The sequence below is a fragment of the Quercus lobata genome, chromosome 4, assembly GCF_001633185.2.
Source record: "Quercus lobata isolate SW786 chromosome 4, ValleyOak3.0 Primary Assembly, whole genome shotgun sequence".
Classification (NCBI taxonomy): Eukaryota; Viridiplantae; Streptophyta; class Magnoliopsida; order Fagales; family Fagaceae; genus Quercus; species Quercus lobata.
The window spans coordinates 20,993,806-21,016,447 of record NC_044907.1 but is presented as its reverse complement, the minus strand read 5'-3'; the positions used below and the strand labels follow the sequence as shown (position 1 = coordinate 21,016,447).

The window sequence follows — 22,642 nt, the reverse complement described above, 5'->3', positions numbered from 1 at the left end:
CCCAATTACAAAATTACCTAAGCAAGCTTATATTCAAAGAATTTATGTACGGAATATGAAATATAAGCAATACCCAATTTGGTAAACTACTTTAACACAAAATTAATCACAAAAATAGTAGCAATTCATGGTTAAAGAGTAAGAGAAGAGAGATGCAAATACAAGGATAATATCGGCACGTGTTATCGAAGAGGAAATCGAAGAACTTGGCGAAAAACCTCTCTGCTGCCCTCCAAGCAGTAAAATGATCAACTAAAGAATAAAGTTATGATACACGAATAGCAATAGATCCTCTAAACCTAATCTATCCAATGCATCTAAGCCCTCCAAGCTTCTTGCTCCAATAAGGTTAAGTCTAACCGTGTCTTCTTTAGCTTTCTGGATCCCGCAATAAGCTCCATATTACATCCGCCATACTTGACATCTTCCAATGCTTCCCAAGCTCCAAAAACACTCTCAACACTCTAAATGGGTGTGGGTAGTGTTTGGGTACAAATCTCCTCTTAATGGGTATAACAATGGGAGAGGGAATGAGAAAAGACTATAGAGATTTTTCTCTAAGAATGAGTAGCTCTCGCTCTGATAAGGTGGGTGTGTTGTAGAAACCTCTCTTAGGGTTTTTCTCTTAATAGGCTCCTCACAATTTCTTTAGGTAATGAGGGTATATATAGTATGAGTGATGGGAATACGAAAAGTCACAATTTTCAATAAAACAGGGGAACTTTGCGAGTCACTTGCAATTGGTGTAAGTTGCTAATCCAAGTCGTGAGTTAACCTCATGGACAAGCTGTACTGAGTTGGACACCTAGCATGACTGTTCACCTTCTTGTATGTGCTTCTCATGTGACCTTCAGCTGTCTTGATCAAATCTTCACCACTTAATACTAAACCCATTACAAATAAATCCTACAAAAATATAAGGAAATAAATTTTTGCAATTACAACACATTTTGTCATGAAATAAGCCAATACAAATGTTATGAGAAAAATCATAACTTAACAATTATGAAGGTGGTTATCATGATTTTTTGAGTTTATGATATATAACATTAAAGCAAATAAATAATCTAGCAGCTTCCTTATAGAAGTCATGTATTTTTTTTCTCCTAATCAAGTATGTAAATTTTCTCACAAAAATAGTATGTACATTTTCTCCATTAATTAACTTGTATTTTGTTGGAGAGAGAACACATTAGAGAAACTCTAATTGAGTAGTTAATATGTCATTATAGAGACTTCACTTAACTTAAAAGGTTTAAGCTTTTGAATTTGCACCCAACTATTGGATCTCTATTTGGGCCAACCCAGCAAGTCCTACTCACTCCTCCCATTGCCTATAAGCTTTTCATTTACCTCTTCGAATTCTTTCACTTTTTCTTCCATGAATGTTTTATAATTATGGGCTTCCATTGCTCTTTGAAAGCCCTTTGGACGTGGACTTGGCGTACCAAGATTATAGAACTTTAAGTTACTTTCTTGTGCTTGTCTCACAAGACACAGTGGGCTTTGGAGGATCTTTTTATTTATTTATTTATTTTTTTTAATTTTTTAATTTTATTTTAAATTTCCTCAGGTTTGCCTCCTTTTTCTTGCTTTATTTGGAGATACTTTTGGCATTGTTGTCCAGGCGCATTGGCATTGGGTCTAGCGAATGGTATATGTTGGGAGATTTTAGCATTAAAGTACAAAACAAGTCCATTACCCAATCTTTTAATTGCAAAATGTAAAATTTTTTACAATAGTGTTATAGTACACTTTTACATTTAGACTTTACTATTCATGGATTACAAAACTAAATATATATCATTATTTAATTCTGTAGGTGCTTAAGAATTCTTGCCTTTGGCTTTAACCAAACTAGTGGTACTCTTCATCCATTGGTTCATGCCTTATAAGACATGAAGAGGAAAGAGATCTTTCCAATGTGGGACAAGGGAATTCAAGCCAAAGGCAAGGTTAGGCAATCAAGCCAAAAATACCAAAGCCAAAGGCAAGAATTCTTAAGCACCTACAAATTCTTACTCTCTCTCCTATCCTCTTCATGCCTTATAAGGCATGAAGAGGAAAGAGATCTTTCCAATGTGGGACAAGGGAATTCAAGCCAAAGGCAAGGTTAGGCAATCAAGCCAAAAATACCAAAGCCAAAGGCAAGAATTCTTAAGCACCTACAAATTCTTACTCTCTCTCCTATCTGTCTTGTCTTCCCTTCCTTTTTATTATGTTAATTATTTTTATATGAATAGGAAGAGAGAGAAAGAGTTGGTAAAAATAATATTTTAATGAATAAATGGAATAATTAAGAAATTAGATGTTGAGTGTGTTGTAAAAATAGTATAGTATAATAGATAAAACAACTTTTGAGATAATAAAATGAGATTTTTTGTGAATACCGAATGCTTATGCTTAAGACACTAAAATTTTTGTTTCTTTTCCGCATCTTTCAATAAGAGGTCCAAAGGGAGTCTCCAGACAGTTGAGCATCCATATAGATTTATTGATCGTGGTCTCGTGGAGGAAATGCAATATTACACTTGGAGTATAGATAACACGGTACTCTACATCAATAAATGCAAGTCATTTAATAAAAAAAAATAACTTTCTTGCAGTATTACATTTTGAGATTGTCATATATTTTTCTTCTAAAAAAAAAAAAAAAGAGATTATCATATATTTTTAGGACAAAATTTAGTTACAAAATTATTGGTTGTAGCCTAAGACTACAATCTTATTCAATATCTTTTTAATGCAGGTAAATTTTGACAAATCCCTCATTAGATTACACATTCTTCATATATCCTCTATGCTTGCAAAATTAAAAAAGAAAAAGAAAAATTAAAGATCAATAGCTATGTCATCAATAAATTGTTTAAATTGCAAGTTTTTGTAGTTTAAAATTATGCATAAAATATAAACTTATAGATCATATAGTAAATAATATTCGATTGACACAAAATTTGACTTGTGTATTAAGAACATAAAGAACATGCAATTCAATAGTTAGATTTTCAAAATATGTAGTAATGTTTAATTTATTAAGTAAAGTTATAGATTTAGGTTACAACTAATTTTGTAGTTAAACTTTGTACATATTTTTATTTAAACAAAGTTTAGCTACAAAATTGATTGTAATCTAAGATTACAACTTTATTCTCAATAAGCTAACCGCTGAATTGTATGTTCCTTATACTCTTAATACATATGTCAAATTATGTGTCAATCGGATATTATTTATTATATGATTTATAAGTAGCTTATATTTTATGTATAATTCTAAACTATAAAAACATGCAATTTAAACAATTTATTGATTACATAGCTATTGATCTTTAATTTTCTAGAAATTTTGTAAGCATGGAGAATGTAAGAAGAAGATGTAATTCAATGGTAAATTTATCAAAATTCATCTTTAATAAAAAAAATATTGCGTAAGGTTATAGCTGCCTAAACTTACAACCAATTTTGTAGTTAAATTTTTGTCTTTTTTATATTGAATAATTTGCATTTATTAGTATGAAGTATCACTTCACAATACTTGGGAGGAATACAAAATTTTTTGAGTGGCAATATGGTAACCCCATAATTTTCACGTACAATTTGTTGTGGAACTAGAAGTATAGGCTAAAAAGACACAATTGGTTTTTGGCAAATCAGGAGTCAATGGATGTAACATGTAACTAGTCCTTCATCAAATAAGAGGTAGTTTTGTTAAAAAAAGAAAAAGAACAAAAAAGAAAAGGGAAAAAAGCTAGGAGTTCATTGTATGTCAAGAACTTTGTAACTCCATTAGTATTTCCTAGTGTTTTAGAGATACAAAAGTTTTCATCATTTCTCTTTATAATTGTTGAGGTAAAATACTTGGATGACCAACTAAAAAGCAAGGAAACACGATAAAAATGAAATCAATAATAAATCTATATAAATGTGATATTGCTTAAATTATAACTTACTACAGTAATAAATGGTAAAAGAAATTGTGTCTCTGACACTAATTATTATATGTCAAGAACTTTGTAATGCAGTTAGTATTTCCTAGTGTTTTTAAAGAAAATATCCAAATCAAATCTCCTTCATCTTTCACCGTAGCTATTGAATTTTAAAATTAATAGAAAAAGACCATTAGATGGTTTGACCATGTCAGCATGCATAATTCCCAAGTCCCCATAGTTTTTTGGTCTTTACGCTTTTGGATTGGGACTGTACCACATCACTAAACCAAAGTTCCCCCAATGTTACTTCATAAATGTTCATGCTTGCATTGTTGACTGCAAACCAGCGAAATCAAACTCTTTGTTTAAAAAAAAAAAAAAAAACACTTTGTTTTCACAAACACACTTACACCTACTTGTAACAAGCGCGATTTTCCATGGGGCTTTCGCGCTCGAATTCAGCTCCACTATCCTATTCCTTTTGCATGCATGCTTTTTTTCTTCTTTGGTACTGTGGCTTGTTGGTCACCTTCGTGTCTGGTGGGAATAATGAGACAGACCGGTTGGCGTTGTTTAAATTTAAAGCCAAGATAACTAGTGACCCTTTCGGGGTTATGAGCTCTTGGAATGACAGCATCCATTTTTGTCAATGGTGAGGGATTACTTGTGGTCACTGACATCAGAGGGTCACAATGTTGGACCTGAAATCTCTGAAACTGGTAGGTTCCATATCACCGTATGTAGGAAATTTAAATTTTTTGAAGAGTCCAACACTCCAAAACAACAGCTTTCATAATGAAATCCCTCTAGAAATTGGTCGTTTGCACAGATTGCAAGTCTTACGATTGCAAAATAACACAATCAACGGCAAAATTCCTATCAATTTAGCCAGTTGCACCAACCTCAATTTCCTTCAAGTCGGTTACAACCTTCTGACTGAAGAAATCCCATCAAATCTTGGCACTTTGTCAAAACTTCGATTCTTTGCTATTCCCCAAAATAATGTGACAGGAAGTATCCCAAATTCTTTCGGAAACATATCATCTCTTGAAGTGTTTTCTGCATTTTTTAATCAATTGGGTGGGAGTATCCTTGATTCTTTTGGCCAATTGACCAAACTTACAGTTTTTAATATGGGTTCAAATAAGTTTTCCGGTACAATTCCTCCTTCATTCTTCAATCTTTCATCAATGATTTACTTTAATGTAGGAGGCAATCGAATCCAAGGGCATCTTCCACTAGACATAGGTATCACTCTACCAAATATCCATTTCTTTTCCATTATTGAAAACCAATTTACTGGATCTATCCCTGCTTCAATAACTAATGCCTCAAATCTATATCTTCTTCTTGTCTAATAATAAACTACATGGAAATGTTCCTTCTTTGGAGAAGCTAAATAGAATGAATCATTTTCGCATTAGCAACAACAATCTTGGAAATGGGGGAGAAAATGACTTGGGTTTCCTTTGCTCCTTGACAAATGACACCTATCTAACTTCTTTGCATGTAAATGGAAATAACTTTGGTGGAGAGTTACCCAAGTGCATTGGCAATCTCTCAACTACTCTCATCTTATTGTTTTTGGATGATAATGTACTATCTGGAAAGATTCCTATTGAAATGGGAAATTTGATTAACTTGGAGGAACTCCATATGTGGCAGAACAATTTATCAGGTAATATTCCATCTGAAATTGGAATGCTTCAAAAATTACAATTTTTGGCATTAAATAATAACAATTTCTATGGGAAAATTCCCTCTAAAATTGGAAAGCTTCAGAAGTTACAACTTTTGGCATTTAATACAAACAATTTCTATGGGAACATTCCATCCTCTGTTGGAAATTTAACATTCTTGACATGTATTTATATGAGAATAATTTTCAAGGCAACATCCCTTTAAGTCTAAGCAAGTGCCAACATTTGTTTACTTTGAATCTAGTTCATAACAATCTCAATGGTTCAATATCCCCACAAATCATTGGTCTCTTATTCTCACCAAGTTTTCTAAGTCTGTTTGCCAACCAATTTACGGGTGTCCTTTCCATGGAATTAGGAAATTTGAAAAATCTAGAAGGATTGGATATTTCTAAAAACAAGTTGTTTGGAAAAATTCCAGATAGTCTTGGAAGCTGCGTAAAGTTGGAATATCTATACATGGAAAGCAATCTCTTCCAAGGGACCATTCCTCCATCTTTTGAATCATTAAGAGGTCTTCAACTTCTAGATCTTTCAAATAATAATTTGATTGGCCAAATTCCTAAATTTTTGGAGGTCTTTGACTACTTGGAATATCTGAATCTATCTTACAACAATTTTGAGGGAGAGGTGCCAACAGACGGAGTTTTCAAGAACACAAGTGCAACTTTCCTTGAGGAAAATAGTCAGCTATGTGGGGGAATACTGGAGTTTCAACTTCCTAAATGAAACTACGAAAAATTCAAGAAGTGGAAGTTGACCTTTACTATCAAGTTAATAATCTCTATATATTTTGCACTTGTTGGAGTAATTTTTGTTTTGTCTCTTCTAATTCTTTGCTTTTTAAGGAAGAAAAGAAAAGATAACACCTTAAGTGACTCAGGGAATTTGCATTTGAATCTATCTTACCAAAGTCTCCTGAATGCAACCAATGGGTTTTCTTCTACCAATTTAATTGGTGTGGGTAGCTTTGGATCTGTGTATAAAGGAATTCTTGATCAAGGTAGACAAACAGATATTGTGGCTATTAAGGTGCTCAACCTTTTGCGCCGTGGAGCTTCCAAAAGTTTCATTGCCGAGTGTGAGGCTCTATGAAACATTAGACATCAAAATCTTGTAAAGGTGCTTACATCATGTTCTGGCATTGACTATCAAGGTCACAATTTTAAAGCTTTGGTATACAAGTTCATGGAAAATGTAAACCTTGATGAATGGCTACATCCAACTTCAGGAATGGATGAGGCTGTTGAGGAACCAAAGAATTTGAGTCTTCTTTAAAGATTGAATATTGCCATTGATGTTGCTAAGGCATTAGATTATCTTCATCATCATTGCCAAGCACCAATTGTTCATTGGGACCTCAAACCTAGTAATATTCTTATTGATGATGAAATGATTGGACACGTAGGTGACTTTGGCTTGGCAAAATTCCTTTTTGATGTCATTGAAAATTATTCTATTGATCCATCAAGCTTCGTTGGAGTTTGAGGAACTATTGGTTATACTCCTCCAGGTTAATCTCTCTCTCTCTCTCATATAAATTGAATTTCCTTTTCCCTTTGTCATTTGTTAATAAGGATGTTCTTTAGGTTATATCTTATCACTTTAATTTGTATTTTTGGGTACAAAACTAATCTCATATTAGATATGTGCAATGTGTGATTTCATAGTATGATATGGGAAATGAGGTGTCAACATATGGTGATGTCTATAGTTATGGCATATTATTGATAGAGATTTTCACTGGACAAAGACTTGTTGCTAAGATTTTTCAAGATAGCTTAAATCTCCATGATTTTGTTAAAGCGGCTTTGCCAGAACAAAATAATTGGCATAATAGATCCTATTCTTCTTTTGGAAAGAGAAGAGGGAGAGGCAAAGATGATTGACATTACTCACAATGAGGGTCAAAAAGGAAGCTCAAAAATTCAAGAATGCTCGATTGTGATTATTGGAATTGGTGTTGTTTGTTCGCCGAATTCCAAAGAGAAAGGATGAATATGAGTGATGTTGTAATTGAGCTTCAATCCACTCGACAAAAACTTCTTGCAACAAAGGCTTCAATCCACAAGTAAATTTTCTTTGTTTTCTTTGATGTTATAAATTGGTAGCACTCCACAGTCCACACTACGTGATCTAATTTGATAACGCCACTCCAAATGCTTTAGGGTAAGAAGGGGACATTTATATAGTGATTAATTAGAAGTCACACACCTTTATGTTAGTATTTTTTATTCAAGCAAAGTTAAAAAGATTAGTGCCACTTGAAATTTTTTTTTTTTTTTTTTAAATACTAAGTATTTTAACATGCATACGAGAAGAGGAAAGAAGGTCTTAAAGAGACTGACAATATTATATATCCAAAAGGGCCTAGTGTTACTTAAAATTTGATAAGCTCATTATGATATATTTATTATGGAAATAAGTACAATTACTTTAGCTTAATACCTACTTCTCAAAAAAAAAAAAAAAAAAAGACTTTGGCTTAATACCTTTTTTTTTTTTTGAGGAAGAAGTCAATGTAATTTATTAAGAAAAACCCGATAAATCGATTTGGAATACAGAATAAAATTGAGGTGGAACATCCTCCATCCAAACTAGAAAATCTGGTATGCCAACTGCATATTTAGCCAGACTATGTGCTAACCTGTTGCCTTCCCTCTTTGTATGAGAGTAACGCAACTCATCAAATTGTTGGGACAAAAACCTTGCATCCTCCAAAAGTAATCCGTATGGCACCAATACCATCCTATCCTCCCTTAAACCCGCAAAAACATCCAATGAATCTCCCTCTAACACAGCCCGGTTCACCCCTACATTAGCTGCAAAGGAAAGAGCCCATGTCACAGCCAAAGCTTCTACCTTAGAAGCACCTAACATCTGGTGCACCACCTTCGAACATGAGGCAATAACAAGACCTCTGCTATCTCTAATAACCACTCCTATACCAGATTTCTTTTCCGTTGGGAAATTCGCTCCATCAAAGTTAATCTTGAAAGTACCTGATGGTGGAGGCTTCCACTTACATCTCGTTGGTTGAGTGTGCATGGGAACTGGATTAGGACTGATCTGTCTTGCTTGGTACTCAGCTAGCCATTTTTTTGAGAGAAGAGCAATCTGATGGGTGGCATCTGCTGTTTGGTTAAGCCGCACTCGGTTTCGCTGGTTCCAAATGGACCAAACCGTGACTGCAAATAATTCCAGCAGCTGTGTGTGTTTGATTATCCAAGATAAGAGTTCTTTGAAGGTTAAGAAATGTACTTCACCTCTGAAACTCCACTGTTCCGGATTTGCCCAAACCAAATCAAGCTCAGAGCACGACCATAGTGCGTGGAGTGAATTTTCTATATCATCTCGGCACCTCACACATAAATCATCCTCTGTAATTCTGTGTCGGAACAGAGCATGTTTTGTTGGCATGGCTTCACGGCACGCCCTCCACATTAAAGTCTTCACTTTTTGTGACACATTCATGGACCATATCTGCTTCCATACTTGTGTATCTTCAGTTGTTGCCGAGTCATAAGCTCTCTCCATCATTTCTTCCTCCGCTTTCAGGAATTTGTATCCAGATTTGCAGCTGTACACCCCGTTGCTTGAATAAGGCCAAAACAGAACGTCCTTTGCCTCAGCTCGGCCTAATGGAATATTCTTGATTAATTCCGCTTCTTCCTCATGAAATAAACCCTCCACCATCTCCACGTTCCATTGCCTAGTTTGTGGATCGATGAGTATATCCACAGTAGAATCTTCAAAGTCTACTATTGGACAATTAGACAACAAGGGAGGATGCTTCCTTGGCAGCCAGTGATCCTGCCAAACTCTAATTTTTTTCCCATTGCCAACCCTCCACCTCGCTCCCCTTTGAATCACATCCCTCCCAATGAGAATGCTCTTCCATGCATAAGAGCCCAATCTTGAATCCTTAGCCTCCATGATCGTTGTATTTGGAAAAAACCTTGCCTTAAAGACCTTGTAGAAGAGAGTATTATGATCATGCAAAAGCCGCCAAGCTTGTTTTGCTAAGAGTGAATCGTTGAACATGGCAAGATCTTTAAAACCCATACCACCCACTACTTTTGATTTAGTTAAGTCATCCCATTTTACCCAATGAATTTTCCTCCGGTCACCTCGTTGTCCCCACCAAAACTTTTTAATCATAGCTTCAATCTCATCGCATAGTCCCAAGGGAATTTTGAAACATCCCATTGTGTATGTTGGGATGGCTTGGATGACTGATTTTATCAACACTTCCCTACCTGCTTGTGAGAGTAGCTTCCCTTCCCATCCTTGAATTTTTCTCCACACCCTCTCCTTAATGTAGTTGAAGCTTGCTTTTTTCCCTTTCCCAACCAAGGATGGTAGACCCAAATACTTCTCATACTGCATAATTTCTGGAACTCCCCAAGCTTCTTTGATATTATTCTTCATTGCGGCATCAGTTGCTTGGCTTAATACCTAAACACGTAGTATGCCACTAAAATCTATTTTCTATTTGGTGATTTTTTTTATTGTAGTGGTTCACAAGAAATTGGCTTACATCTTATTACTCTAGATGTTGAGGGAGGTCTCCCTCAGTGACATAAGATTATTGTCAATTGTACTGAATTATTGACATAGACATTTGAAGGCTACAAACTTAAAGTTAACCAATTTGTTTGAAAAGTTTATTTGTTTAAAATGGGTACCCATTCCAAATATACTTTTTTGACTGAAGAAGGTAGATTCCAAATATACTGAATGAGTTGGGATCTGTAATTTTTGCAAATTGACATTCTTGCATCCCAACTTCCTTACTATAAACACATAATTGAAGGTTTAATTTACAAATTAAGTTATTGACAATGAATATCTTTAGAATTATTCTTACTTTAGGAAAAATTTCATTCAACATACTATCATATATTGAAATTCTAAGCTTATTTTTCTAATATATTGAAATTATCTTCCTTTTCCACAGGTGAACAAGGACGATGACTTATTATGAAGGTGGTCATCATGATTTTCTAAGTTTATGATATATAACATTAAAGCAAATAAATAATCTTGCAGCTTCCTTATAGAAGTCATGTGTTTTTTATCTCTTGATCAAGTATGTAATTTTTCTCACAAAAGAGGTATGTAAATTTTCATCATTAATTAACTTGTATTTTGATGGGGAGAGAATACACGGAAAGACTCTAATTGAGTAATTAATATGACATATAGATACTCTACTTAACCCAAAAAGATTAAGCCTTTGAATTTGGGCTCAACTACCAGACCGACCAACGAACAAATCTTATTAGGTTCTCCCGTTACCTATGAGCTTTTCCTTCACCAACGCGTAATCCATGGGCCTCTACTTTCATTTGCCGATCATAGACATGAACTTGAACAAATTCTTTCAGTTTTCCTTCCACATATGTTTTATAATTATGGGCTCCCATTGCTCTTTGAAAGCCCTTTGAACTAGGACTTGGCTTACCATGATTATAAAACTTTTAAGCCACTTTCTTGGGCTTGTCTCACAAAACACAAAATGGGCTTTGGTTGGGTTGGTGGAGCCACAAGGACCTTTTAATCGCTTGTCTTTTTTATTTGATCAAGTTTGCCTGCTTTTTCATGCTTTATTTGGAGTTACTTTTGGCATTGTTGTCCCGGCCTTTAAAATTTTTTGGTTCTGCACTTTGTGTCTAGACAGTATAGCATCCGTAGAGTTATTTCTCGTGGTCTCGTGAAGGAAGTGCAATATTATGATTAAGCTCCGATTCTTTACTTTCTTGTAGTATGTTAACTATTACATTATGAGATTGTCATATTTTTATATTAAATAACTTGTATTTATTAGTGTGGAGTATCACTTCACAATGCTTCCAGAGTAACCCAAAATTTTCTGATTGGCAATGTGGTAACCCCATATTTTTGGTACAATTTGCAGTGGAGCTAGAAGAATAGGTTAAAAAGAGACAATTGGGTTTTGGGGAAATCACGGGCTGATTTGGTAAGATATTTCTAGTATCGTTGTTTAAGCCTTGTGGAAATATATGTGAGTTAAAAAGTGTTATGGAAATACGTGTTGTAATGTTTAAGCATTGAAAACTGTTATTTAAACAATAGTACCAAACACTGCACTAGGAATTTGTGGATATAACTAGTCCTTCATAAAATGAGAGGCAGTTTTATGGTTTTTATACTTAAAAAGAAAAAAAAAGAAAAAAAAAAAGAAAAAAAGAGGAGGAAAAAAAAGAACAAAAAAGAAAAGAAAAAAAGCTAGGAAGATCCTAGTGTAGGTTACAATAAACCTCGAGGGGGATTAATTGGGACATGCTACATATAGTTGCAATGAAATATAACAAGTTCACGTCAAAGGAAAATATGATAAATTATCAACTATCCCAAAAGTACACCCCTTGTTTCTCAAAAAAAAAAAAAAAAGTACACCTCTCACCCTAAACTCTCTCTTAATAAATAGGGTCCAATAAATGAATTATCAATTGTTTAAAAAATTTAAACTATTAAAAAATGGTAAATTTAATCATTTAATCAAAATTTTAAAATTAAAACCCACTGCAATACCAATTTAAAGTGATCTAGTTAGCCATAGATTGCGGCCACGTCTAGAATAAAATTTCATTATGAAAATAAGGAGTTGTAACCATTCTCACAAAACTTAGATTTGAAATATACCCAATGAGTTTTTAATTGTTAAAATAAAACAAATACCGGCCATCCCCGATCAGTAAGACGAAGTCACATTTGATGTGGAAAAGATCTTGGATACATGACAAGAGAAGTTACACCTTTTGGACTCTTTGCCGTAAGTCAAAACTCTGTGAAGAAACAATCAGAAAATGCCAAGATATCAATATCTATCAATCTAGAAACATATATTCAGGAAATATTTTTTTTGAATATATATATTCAGGAAATAGAAACAATCAATCTATAAAAATTTAATAATATATATATGCACAACACCGGTTAAGTTCAGCCAATTTGTAACCAATCTAAGGTTTCTTAATGACATGTACATGATATAATAAGTTTAGAAATACAAAAATCTTCATAATTATTATTTTTTTAATAATTGTTGAGGTAGCTTAAAATGAGATAGTCAAATCAAATTCCCGTCTTCTGTCTTTTATTTTCCATCGTAACTATCGAATTTTAAAAATTATAGAAAAAGACCATTACATGCTTTGACAATGTCAGCATGCAAAATTCCCAAGTCGCCATTGTCTTTTGTCTTTTGGGTTAGGTCCGTAATCCGTATCAAATCAATAAACCAAAATTCCCGCAATGTTTCTTACTTGCTGTATAAATGTTCATGCTTGCATTATTGACTTGTATTATTGTCTACAAAGCAGTGAAATCAAACTCTTAGGTTTCACAAACAAATATACCCACTTTGCACCAAGCGTGATTTTCCTTGGGGCTTTCACGCTCGAATTCAGCTACACTATCATCATCCTTCTGTTACTGTATGCATGCTTTTTTTCTTCTTTCGTGCTGTGGCTTGCTGTTCACCTTCATGGCTGGTGGGAATAATGAGACAGACCGGTTGGCATTGCTTGAGTTCAAAACCAAGATAGCCAGTGACCCTTTCGGGGCTATGAACTCTTGGAATGACAGCATTCACTTTTGTCAATGGCAAGGGGTTACTTGTGGCCATCGACATCAAAGGGTCACGGTGTTGGACTTGTGATCTTCGAAACTGGTAGGCTCTATATCACCACATGTTGGAAATTTAAGTTTTTTGAAGATTTTATTTCTTGGAAACAACAGCTTTTTTAATGAAATCCCTCCTGAAATTGGTCGTTTGCATAGATTGCAATTCTTTCGTTTGCCAAGTAACACACTTAGTGGCCAAATTCCTAGCAGTTTATCTAATTGCTCCAATCTTATTGATATTTTTGTCAATTATAACCTTCTATCTGTAGAAATTCCTGCAAATCTTGGCACCTTGTCAAAACTCCAAAAAATTGGTATTCACAATAATAATCTGACAGGAAGTTTCCCAAATTCTTTTGGAAACCTATCATCTCTAGAAGTGATTTCTGCACCTTTTAATAACTTGGGTGGGAGTATTCTTGAATCTTTTGGCCATTTGACCAAAATTTAGAATTTTTGGAGTGAGTTCAAACACGTTGTCTGGTACAATTCCTCCTTCAATCTTCAATATTTCCTCAATAATACAATTTGATGTAGAAACAACCAAATCCAAGGCTCGGTGGTTTTGGTGGAGGTCCTAGCTACACGAAGGGCAGTACAGTTTATTATGGAACTGGGAATAACTCAGATAATCTTTGAGGGGGATTCAGAGATAGTGTATAAGGTTTTGAAAGCAGGAGATGTGGGTCAGTCTTCAATTGGACAGTTTGTAAAAGACATTATGTCTATCGTTGGTTCGCTTTGAACCTTTTCTTTCTCACATTAGGCGGCAGGGAAACTGTGTAGCTCATGCTTTGGCTAAGAAAGCAAGATCTTCTTTTCCTTTATTAGTTTGGATGGAGCATGTTCCACCAGACGTATATCAGTTTGTAGTTTCGGACCTTTAGTATCTTAATAATATCACACGATCTTGATTCTCAAAAAAAAAAAAAAAAAAAAAAAAAAATCCAAGGGCATCTTCCATTAGACATAGGTATCACTTTACCAAATATTGAATTTTTTTCCATTAGTGGAAACCAATTTATTGGTTGTATACCATATTCAATTTCCAATGCCACAAATCTTGATACACTTCAATTGAACAGAAATAAACTAAATGGAAAAATTCCTTCTTTGGAGGAGCTAAATAAAATGACATGTTTTCGCATTTCCGGCAACCTTCTTGGAAATGAAGGGGAAAATGACTTGGGTTTTCTATGTTCTTTGACAAATGCCACCTATCTTATTACATTGCAAATAAGTACCAATAACTTTGGGGGAGAGTTACCAAAGTGTATTGGCAATTTCTCATCTAATCTTACCCATTTGGCTCTAGATAATAATAAAATATCTGGAAAGATTCCTGTTGAAGTAGGAAATTTGATCAACTTGTTGAGGCTTGATATATGGCAGAACAAATTATCAGGTAATATTCCCTATGAAATTGGAAATCTTCAGAAGTTACAAATTTTGGCATTAAATACAAATAATTTCTATGGGAACATGCCATCCTCTATTGGAAATTTAACGGTCTTGACAAACTTGTATTTATATGAGAATGATCTTCAAGACAACATCCCTCTAAGTCTAAGCAAATGCCGAAATTTGTTTAATTTGAATCTTGCTAATAACAATCTTAGTGGTTCGATATACACACAAATCATTGGTCTCTCAACAATTTTTTTTATTTCTTTTTGCCAACCAGTTTACTGGTGTTCTTCCCATGGAAGTAGGCAATTTTGAGAATCTAGAAATTTTGGATATTTCAAAAACATGTTGTTTGGCAAAATTCCAGCTAGTTTGGGAAGCTGCATAAAGTTGGAATATCTATACATGGGAAGAAACCACTTCCAAGGGATCATTCCTCCATCTTTTGTATCATTAAGAGATCTTCAATATCTAGATCTGTCAAACAATAATTTGATTGGCCAAATTCCTAAATTTTTGTAGGTTTTTGTCTACTTGCAATTTCTAAATCTATCTTACAATCATTTTGAGGGAGATGGGCCAACAAAAGGATTTTTCAAGAATACAAGTGCAACTTTTCTTGAGGGAAATGTTCAGCTTTGTGGAGGAATATCTGAGTTTCAGCTTCCTAAATGCAAAAATGAAAAATTGAACAAGAGGAAGTTGACCTTTACCTTGAAGTTAATAATCTATATACTTTCTGGGGTTTTTGGGATAATTTTGATGCTGTCCTTGCTAGTTATTTATTCTTGTTAGGTTCTAAATGTTTAGAACAATTGGCAAATCGTGAACACAAACTTGTTTAGATATAGATCTTAGAGTTTATAGGTTTTATTAGACAATGCTCAATGTGATTCTGAAAGTTCAAATATGTGTATAAACACCCTTGAACATTTAGACCCCCAAATTACAACTTAACCAATTCAAGCATTATGTCAAACAACTAGTGTGCGGAAACTTAACATAAGCTATAATATGGAATTGGAAAAACTATCTAAGCCAAATTAAAAACACAATCCACAGCAGTTAATAAAAGGCAAAGATAAGAGGGAAGGAAGATGCAAACACAAAGACAACACGCAATGTGTTATCGAAGAGGAAACCGAAACCCTCGGTGTAAAACCTCTTCGCCGCCCTCCAAGCGGTAAACAATCCACTAGAAAATATAGTTGGGATACATGGACAGCAATAGACCCTCCAAGCCTAATCTACTAAGTGCACCTAAGCCCTCCAAGCTTCTTGCTCCAACGAGGTTGTGCCGAACCTTTTTCTTTTCTAGCTTCCCGGATTCCGCTACTAGACCGTAGCATCAACCAATGAAGATTGGTTCCTTCCTAACTGCTTCCCAGAAATCCAAACAGCTCTCTCACAGTGATGAATATGGTGAGAACAAGGTTTGGTAAAATGCCTCTCAAGGATTTGACAATGGAGAGGAAGAAAGTTGAGGAATTTGAGGAGACTCTAATGTATAGATTGTGGGTGAATCAATCTTGTTTTTCTTTAGGGTTTCTCTCTCAAAATTCTCTCTGGAAGCCCTCTTACATTTGTGGGTAAAAGGGGTATTTATACTAGAGTGGGAGAGGAATGTGAAACGTCAGGATTTACAAAACAAGGGTGGCTCGCGGCTTGACCTCGCGACTTGACCAAGTCGCGAGATCCAGTCACGAGATAACCGTATGGCCAGTTGTCCTGTTTTGTCCTGTAGTGCTCCAGCTAGCATGACTGTTCACCTTCCAGCATGCTTGGCACGTGTGTTGCGTCTGGCGGCTTGCAGCCGCGAGTCTCTGTTTTCTTGCACACTCTTGAGCAAACTTCACTATATCTCACTCACTACCCTTACAACAAGCCCACCTAAATACAGGGTTACTAAATGCTGAAATACAAGCAAATTTGGCACGGAATAAAGCCAATTAGATGGTTGAATAAATTCAACCTTACAGATTCAAGTCAAGATTCAAGAACATACAAGTTATAGGAAGAAGATTTCTTAATCTGTTTGGCTCGATCGATCGAAAGACAAGCTCGATTGATCGAAAGTCGTATCTGCAGAATTTTAATTAAGCCTAAACAGCAGTCCAAGCCCATTTAGGATTAGGGTTTCTAATCTACTTCTCCCAGTATATAAAAGAAACCCTAAGCACGTTTTTGTGTGGCTTTTCAGAGAGAAAAGAGTGTGCCTCTTTTGTATTTAGAGTTTTGTTCCTAAAAAGCTCTCTTATGTTTTCTACCAGTGCTATTCCTTAAAGAATCTCAAGATCCGGTATTGTAGAAGTTGTTGCCTTCTCTTGTCATCAAAGGTGTTGATGATCTAAACTTTCAAGGGTGGTCTTGGAGTCACAAATAGGAGAGTTTGTGTTGCTAAACCTTTGAGTGGGATCTCAAAGTCACAAACGGGGGTGTTTGTGTTTTGCAAAGGCCAAAGAAAGAAGGAGTCCGTGGATTCGGAACTTGCACGTGGTCGTGTCAGTAAGTTCTACTGGTTGGTAGCATTAGGAAGTCGAGCGGGGGTGCTTGTAAGTCCTTTTGTATGAACTTCGATTCTTTCTAGTGGATTTGCTTTTTACCTTGAGGATAGCTAGGTTAAATCCTCCCCAGGTTTTTTACCGGTTTGGTTTTCCTGGGTGATCATATCATTGTCTTATTTATTTTCCGCTGCTATGCATGATATGATTGTTTGATTGTGATAACCTAGACTTGTTTAATTGGACTAAGTAACAACTTGGCTAATTATCTAGGTTTAATCAATTGTTTAAGGGGTCTAAAAACTAACAGTTCTTTAAGTAAAAAACAAAAAGAAAGCACTTCAAGTAATTCAAGAAAGTTTCTCTTGAATGTATCTTATCAAAGTCTCTTAAAAGCTACTGATGGGTTCTCCTCCACCAATTTAATTGGTGTGGGTGGCTTTGGATCTGTGTATAGAGGAATTCTTGATCAAGGTAGATATACGGTTGCAGTTAAGGTGCTAAATCTTTTGCTTCATGGAGCTTCCAAGAGTTTCATTACTGAATGTGGGGCTTTGAGAAGTGTTAGACATCGGAATCTTGTAAAGATAGTCTCGGCTTGTTCAAGTGTTGACTTTCAAGGTCATGAATTTAAAGCTTTAGTATATGAGTTCATGTCTAATGGAAGCCTTGATGAGTGGTTGCATCCAGCTACAAGAACAAATAATGTTCCCGAGAAACCAAAGAATTTGAATCTTCTTCAAAGACTAAATATTGTCATTGATGTTGCCAATGCTTTGGATTATCTACATCATCATTGTCATACACCAATCATTCATTGGGACCTCAAATCTAGCAATGTTCTTCTTGATGATGAAATGATCGGACATATTAGTGACTTTGGTTTGGCAAGGTTCCTTTTTGAGGACACCCATGATTGTTTCACTAATCAATCAAGCTCCATCGTATTCAGAGGAATAATGGGTTATGCTCCGCCAGGTGAATACTTTCATTGTTTCTTAATATTTCTTAATGTAGTCTCAAGCATGAACGGTTCAAATATTGTACAAAGTAGAGCGCATCCTAAACAATTTTTCCACTTCTCATAATAATTATTTTCCTATTGCATGCCACCAAAAGATCATCTTAAAGTTTGTAAGATTAATTATATTTCCCTTCTTATTTGTACAAAATTAGAAATAACCATATAACAATAAATATTATGTGCAATTACAGAGTATGGCATGGGAAATGAAATGTCTATCCTTGGCGATGTCTATAGTTATGGCATACTATTGTTAGACATGTTCAAAGATGGCTTGAACCTTCATGATTTTGTTAAAACAACTTTGCCTGACCAAGTGATTGACATTTTAGATCCTAATCTTCTTTGGGAAAGAGAAGATGAGATGACATGGATGAATGATTCTCACAATCAAAATCAAATTAGAAGTCCCAAAATTCAAGAATGCTTTATTTTGATATTTGGAATTGGAGTTTCTTGTTCTAGGGAGTTTGCAAGAGAAAGGATGAACATGAGTGACGTTGTAAATGAACTACATTCGATTAAAGAAAAGTTCCTTGGAACTAGAAAACGCCAAGAAATACATCTACTTCAGGTAAATTTTTTGTCACACAGTAGTAGTAATGATATGGTAATGAATCTCCTAACACCAAGTGATGAATATCTTTTTAATTCTTATACATTGAAATGATTTATCTCAGCTCAATAATTTAGAGACGTAATTATCTTGCTTCATCATAGGTACACTATCTGGGACAGAAAGCTTAATTTCAGATGCAACAGCCAGAACTGAAGAAGAATCTGTAAAAGCTTAAAGGAAAAAAAGAAGAATTGCGGAGTTGTCTTTACAAAAGATTGATATTGAAATCGAGATCAAAGTGATTCAACTTCCTGCTCTGAATTATCTTGGTTTCATTGTTGGCAGCAAATGCAATTAGGGTACCAGTCATTTGAAGCTGCCTTGAATTCCTGAATTGCTACTTTTGAAGGTTTTGAGGCTAGAATAGAACATATTTGGCCTTCTCTAAGATGTGCTTTACCATGAACTCTTATTTTGTTATATCTTTGCTAATATTAATTAATTACTAATGGCTACTTTAGTAGGGTGTTATTATTATTATTATTATTATTATTATTATTATTTTTTGTGTGGATATTAGTATTGTTTATGTACAAAACTATTTTTGTTCATCAAATGTTTGTATGCTTTTGATATGCATTAATAGATAAACATTTCCTCCAACTCTCCAAGTATTTTACAAATTAGCTAGTTATATATGGTCATTCCCATGTATTGGACCACTTCTCAAATAGTGGGTATTTTGATATTTTTACCAAATGGTAAAATTGATTCCATACTAAATAATCTCCTTCCATGAAGGTTTTAAATCAACCTTTCTTATTGTAAGCTCATTCCACTCTTTGTTATTATATAAGGTACGATCTCATTTAAACTATCTATATGTGCTTCATTTAGATATTCTAACTTATGGTGTGAGATTCTTTAAAAAAAAAAAAGTTCCTTATGTTATGTGATGACTCGCAGAACATCATCACGTCCATATACTAAAATACATGTATATCAACTGTTATTAAAATTTATTAGACCCGTTGTTTAAAAAAAATTATACAAAAATAGTAGTATCATGTTATTTACTAATTAACAGAGGCTAGTGGTTAAACGGAAGGATTGGATTGATAAAATTAAAACCTTAGGAACCAAACTAACAACTCATCAAAATGTTGAGGGTCTAAATTGTTTTTAACCAAAAAAAAAAAAAAACACGTGTAGCATTAAAGACCAGTGGAAGTTGCATTCACAACCAAAATAAAAACATGTGGGCATTAGAGACCTGTGGAATTTTCTTTCACAACCAAAAAAGAAAAAAGAAAAGATGTTACCATTTAATTAGTTGTTAGCATATTATCAGGAATGGTCAAGATTCTCCATGGAAACATCTCTAATGCTACAAAAGCGTGTGATAGTTTAGTGAGGGACCTAGAAAGTAGAAAGAACCAATTTAAGAAGCTACAGGACTTATGGCATGACCAACAAGACCTATCCTACTTCTCCCAAGTCTTTGTTTCACCCAGATTTACTGGAAAAGCTCTTTCTAGGTGGAAATTTTGGACACGTTTGTAGTTGCAGAAAACTTTTACTTTTTTTTGTTTTGTTTTGTTTTTTGTTTTTGTTTTGGTAATATGGATAAACTTTAACATCTTTGCTATCATGCTTGGATATTCTGTTAAACAATATTAGTAATACACTTAGTAACAATAAATAACAACAAAAATAACATTTACATCATTAATAAACACATGTTAAACTTTAGGGTAAAACTCTCAAAACTACTCATTCTATCCCTGTAGGATGAGTTTTACCAATCATCATTTTTTAAACAAAATATTTTGTCGGTCTCTACACATTAGCCTATGAGCAATTTTAATCCTTAAAATTTGAAGTGATCATATTTGGCTCTTAGTAAGCTCGATTGATTGATCCCTTAGTCTATAAAAAACTTCAAATGATCGATTTTAGTACCTAACAAATTTAAAATGATAGCTTTTAGCTCCTATGGAGTGGTGATGTGTTTGAACACGTTATTTAAGAGGCTAAAAATGATCATTTTAAAAGGATACTCATTTCCGTGCCCAACCCTAGCTCCTAATCATCGTAAGAATTTCTAGTCTTTGCTCATTGATGATGCCAAAAATCGTTAGTAAGTCACACGGTCCTCACATACTCAAGACAACACATGCACAACACAAAAAAAATAAGACCTCAAGAGAGTACTGGTACGGTACTGGCTAAAGACCCTTTGAAGGTTAAGTTAGAGAACTTGCTTTACACCTCTAAAGTGCCAGAGTTGGGGTAAATTATGCGTACCTTGATTTGTGAGGGATTTTGGGTTTTTATTGTAGTATAGAGCTGACCTTTGTTTCTTGGCGGAGAAGATCTTTCCTTGTAGGGAAGATCCTCATTAATGCACGTATTTTGCAAAATCCTTTCCTTGTAGGGATTCCTTTGGTTAGGGTTGATTGTGGGATACAAGGAATTTCCTTGCATAGATATCCGTGGGGGTCAAGTTAAGCCAGGCTGGACCCATCGGCCTTTTTACCCCCGTCGGCCTCTCCACATCCGTCAGCCATCTGCTCTGTCCTATCGTTCCCGCAGTATATGGAGATGCCTATCGAGTCTCCTTGTGGGGTCGTCCCGTGTGATGTTGTCAAGCTAACTCTACTGTGAGTTTCCGTGAAGTTGACGGGTATGTGGGCACCGACGACCTTTTCACACGATGTTTTGGGGTATTAAATTTATGACTAAAATATCCCTATCACTCATTAATTATGGAAACCTTTTTGTGTCAATGACCCACAAAGAGGACAAAGGACCACAAAGATTGAAGACTAGTCCTTGTGAATGCTGCACTAAAGAATATTAAAACCATTTCTGATTCAATTATATGGACTCTGCTTTCAAGAATTGTAAGTGGGTATGGCGGGATGCATTTATAGATGGGGTCCATTAATTAAAAATTGGTCACATAGTCTTTTCTCTCTTTCTATTCATTTTCCTTTTCAGACGTGTTCACACTTCTCTTTTTCTTAATCCTGTTATAGTATTAGTATTGATGGTACTTAGCACCATTAAATACAAATTTATAATTATATTGGTCGAGTCAAAACCAAATAATTTATAACACCATAAGTTGAAATTCTCTCAAAAAAAAAAAAAAAACCAAATAATTTGGCTCTACAACTACAGTACACTGCCAAAAAAGAAAAGTGGAGTATTATTAAATTGTGTGTTCACATTGCTTATATTAAATATATTATTTTATTCATATATTTACACTACTTTATAATAAATATATTATTTTATTGTAGTAGATATATTATTTTATTGTATTGTTTATATTATTTTATTGTGTTGAAAGCTAAAATAAAACTACTGATGTTGGGTATTTTGTAAAGTGAGAATGTAAGATAAATAAAGTATTTTTTTATAGAACCATATTGCTAAATTTATAACACCACTAATGTGAATGCTCTTAGGGATCAAGATCAAGTCCTCCTCGATTTGCATGAGATGGACTTGATATTTAGGTGAAAGTCATCAAACCATGTATATTTATAACTCTCAATACCTATTTTTCAATGGGTAAAAAAAAAAAATTTATTTACTTTTTTGAAAATGACAAAACAAATCATGCCAGACCCAGAAAATCCAAATTAAATCAAAATAGGAGACTGATTCAAACTCTAATAAATCCCCACCTTGACTTAAATTCCATTTCGTAAGACTTCCACTTAATCCAAAAAGTGTCGAACTCAAATTTGAAAACCACTAAAGTTCATCAAATTTCTTCCCCATCCTGGTATAACTCAAGCTACCAAATACAAATTCTTAACAAATTTTAATTTTGCCGAGGCTTCTCTCAAGCCACAAAG

The 22,642-nt window shown here is 34.4% G+C and overlaps 2 protein-coding genes and 1 pseudogene across 2 annotated transcripts; all 3 read left to right on the top strand.

Annotated features, from left to right (window-relative positions):
• Positions 1–5,330: 5,330 nt before the first annotated feature.
• On the top strand, positions 5,331–6,904 carry LOC115984813 (probable LRR receptor-like serine/threonine-protein kinase At3g47570). The gene is made up of 4 exons (XM_031107812.1): positions 5,331–5,790; positions 6,048–6,336; positions 6,475–6,658; positions 6,749–6,904. Exons 1-4 carry the CDS (start codon positions 5,331–5,333, stop codon positions 6,902–6,904), a joined length of 1,089 nt encoding a protein of 362 aa, XP_030963672.1.
• Positions 6,905–12,980: 6,076 nt separating this feature from the next.
• On the top strand, positions 12,981–13,960 carry LOC115983602 (annotated as a pseudogene).
• A 450-nt stretch (positions 13,961–14,410) lies between these two features.
• On the top strand, positions 14,411–19,163 carry LOC115984811 (probable LRR receptor-like serine/threonine-protein kinase At3g47570). Its single transcript, XM_031107811.1, has 5 exons — positions 14,411–14,684; positions 17,584–18,165; positions 18,403–18,463; positions 18,677–18,785; positions 19,116–19,163. The coding sequence occupies exons 1-5, from the start codon at positions 14,411–14,413 to the stop codon at positions 19,161–19,163; spliced, it is 1,074 nt and encodes a 357-aa protein (XP_030963671.1).
• Positions 19,164–22,642: the final 3,479 nt, after the last annotated feature.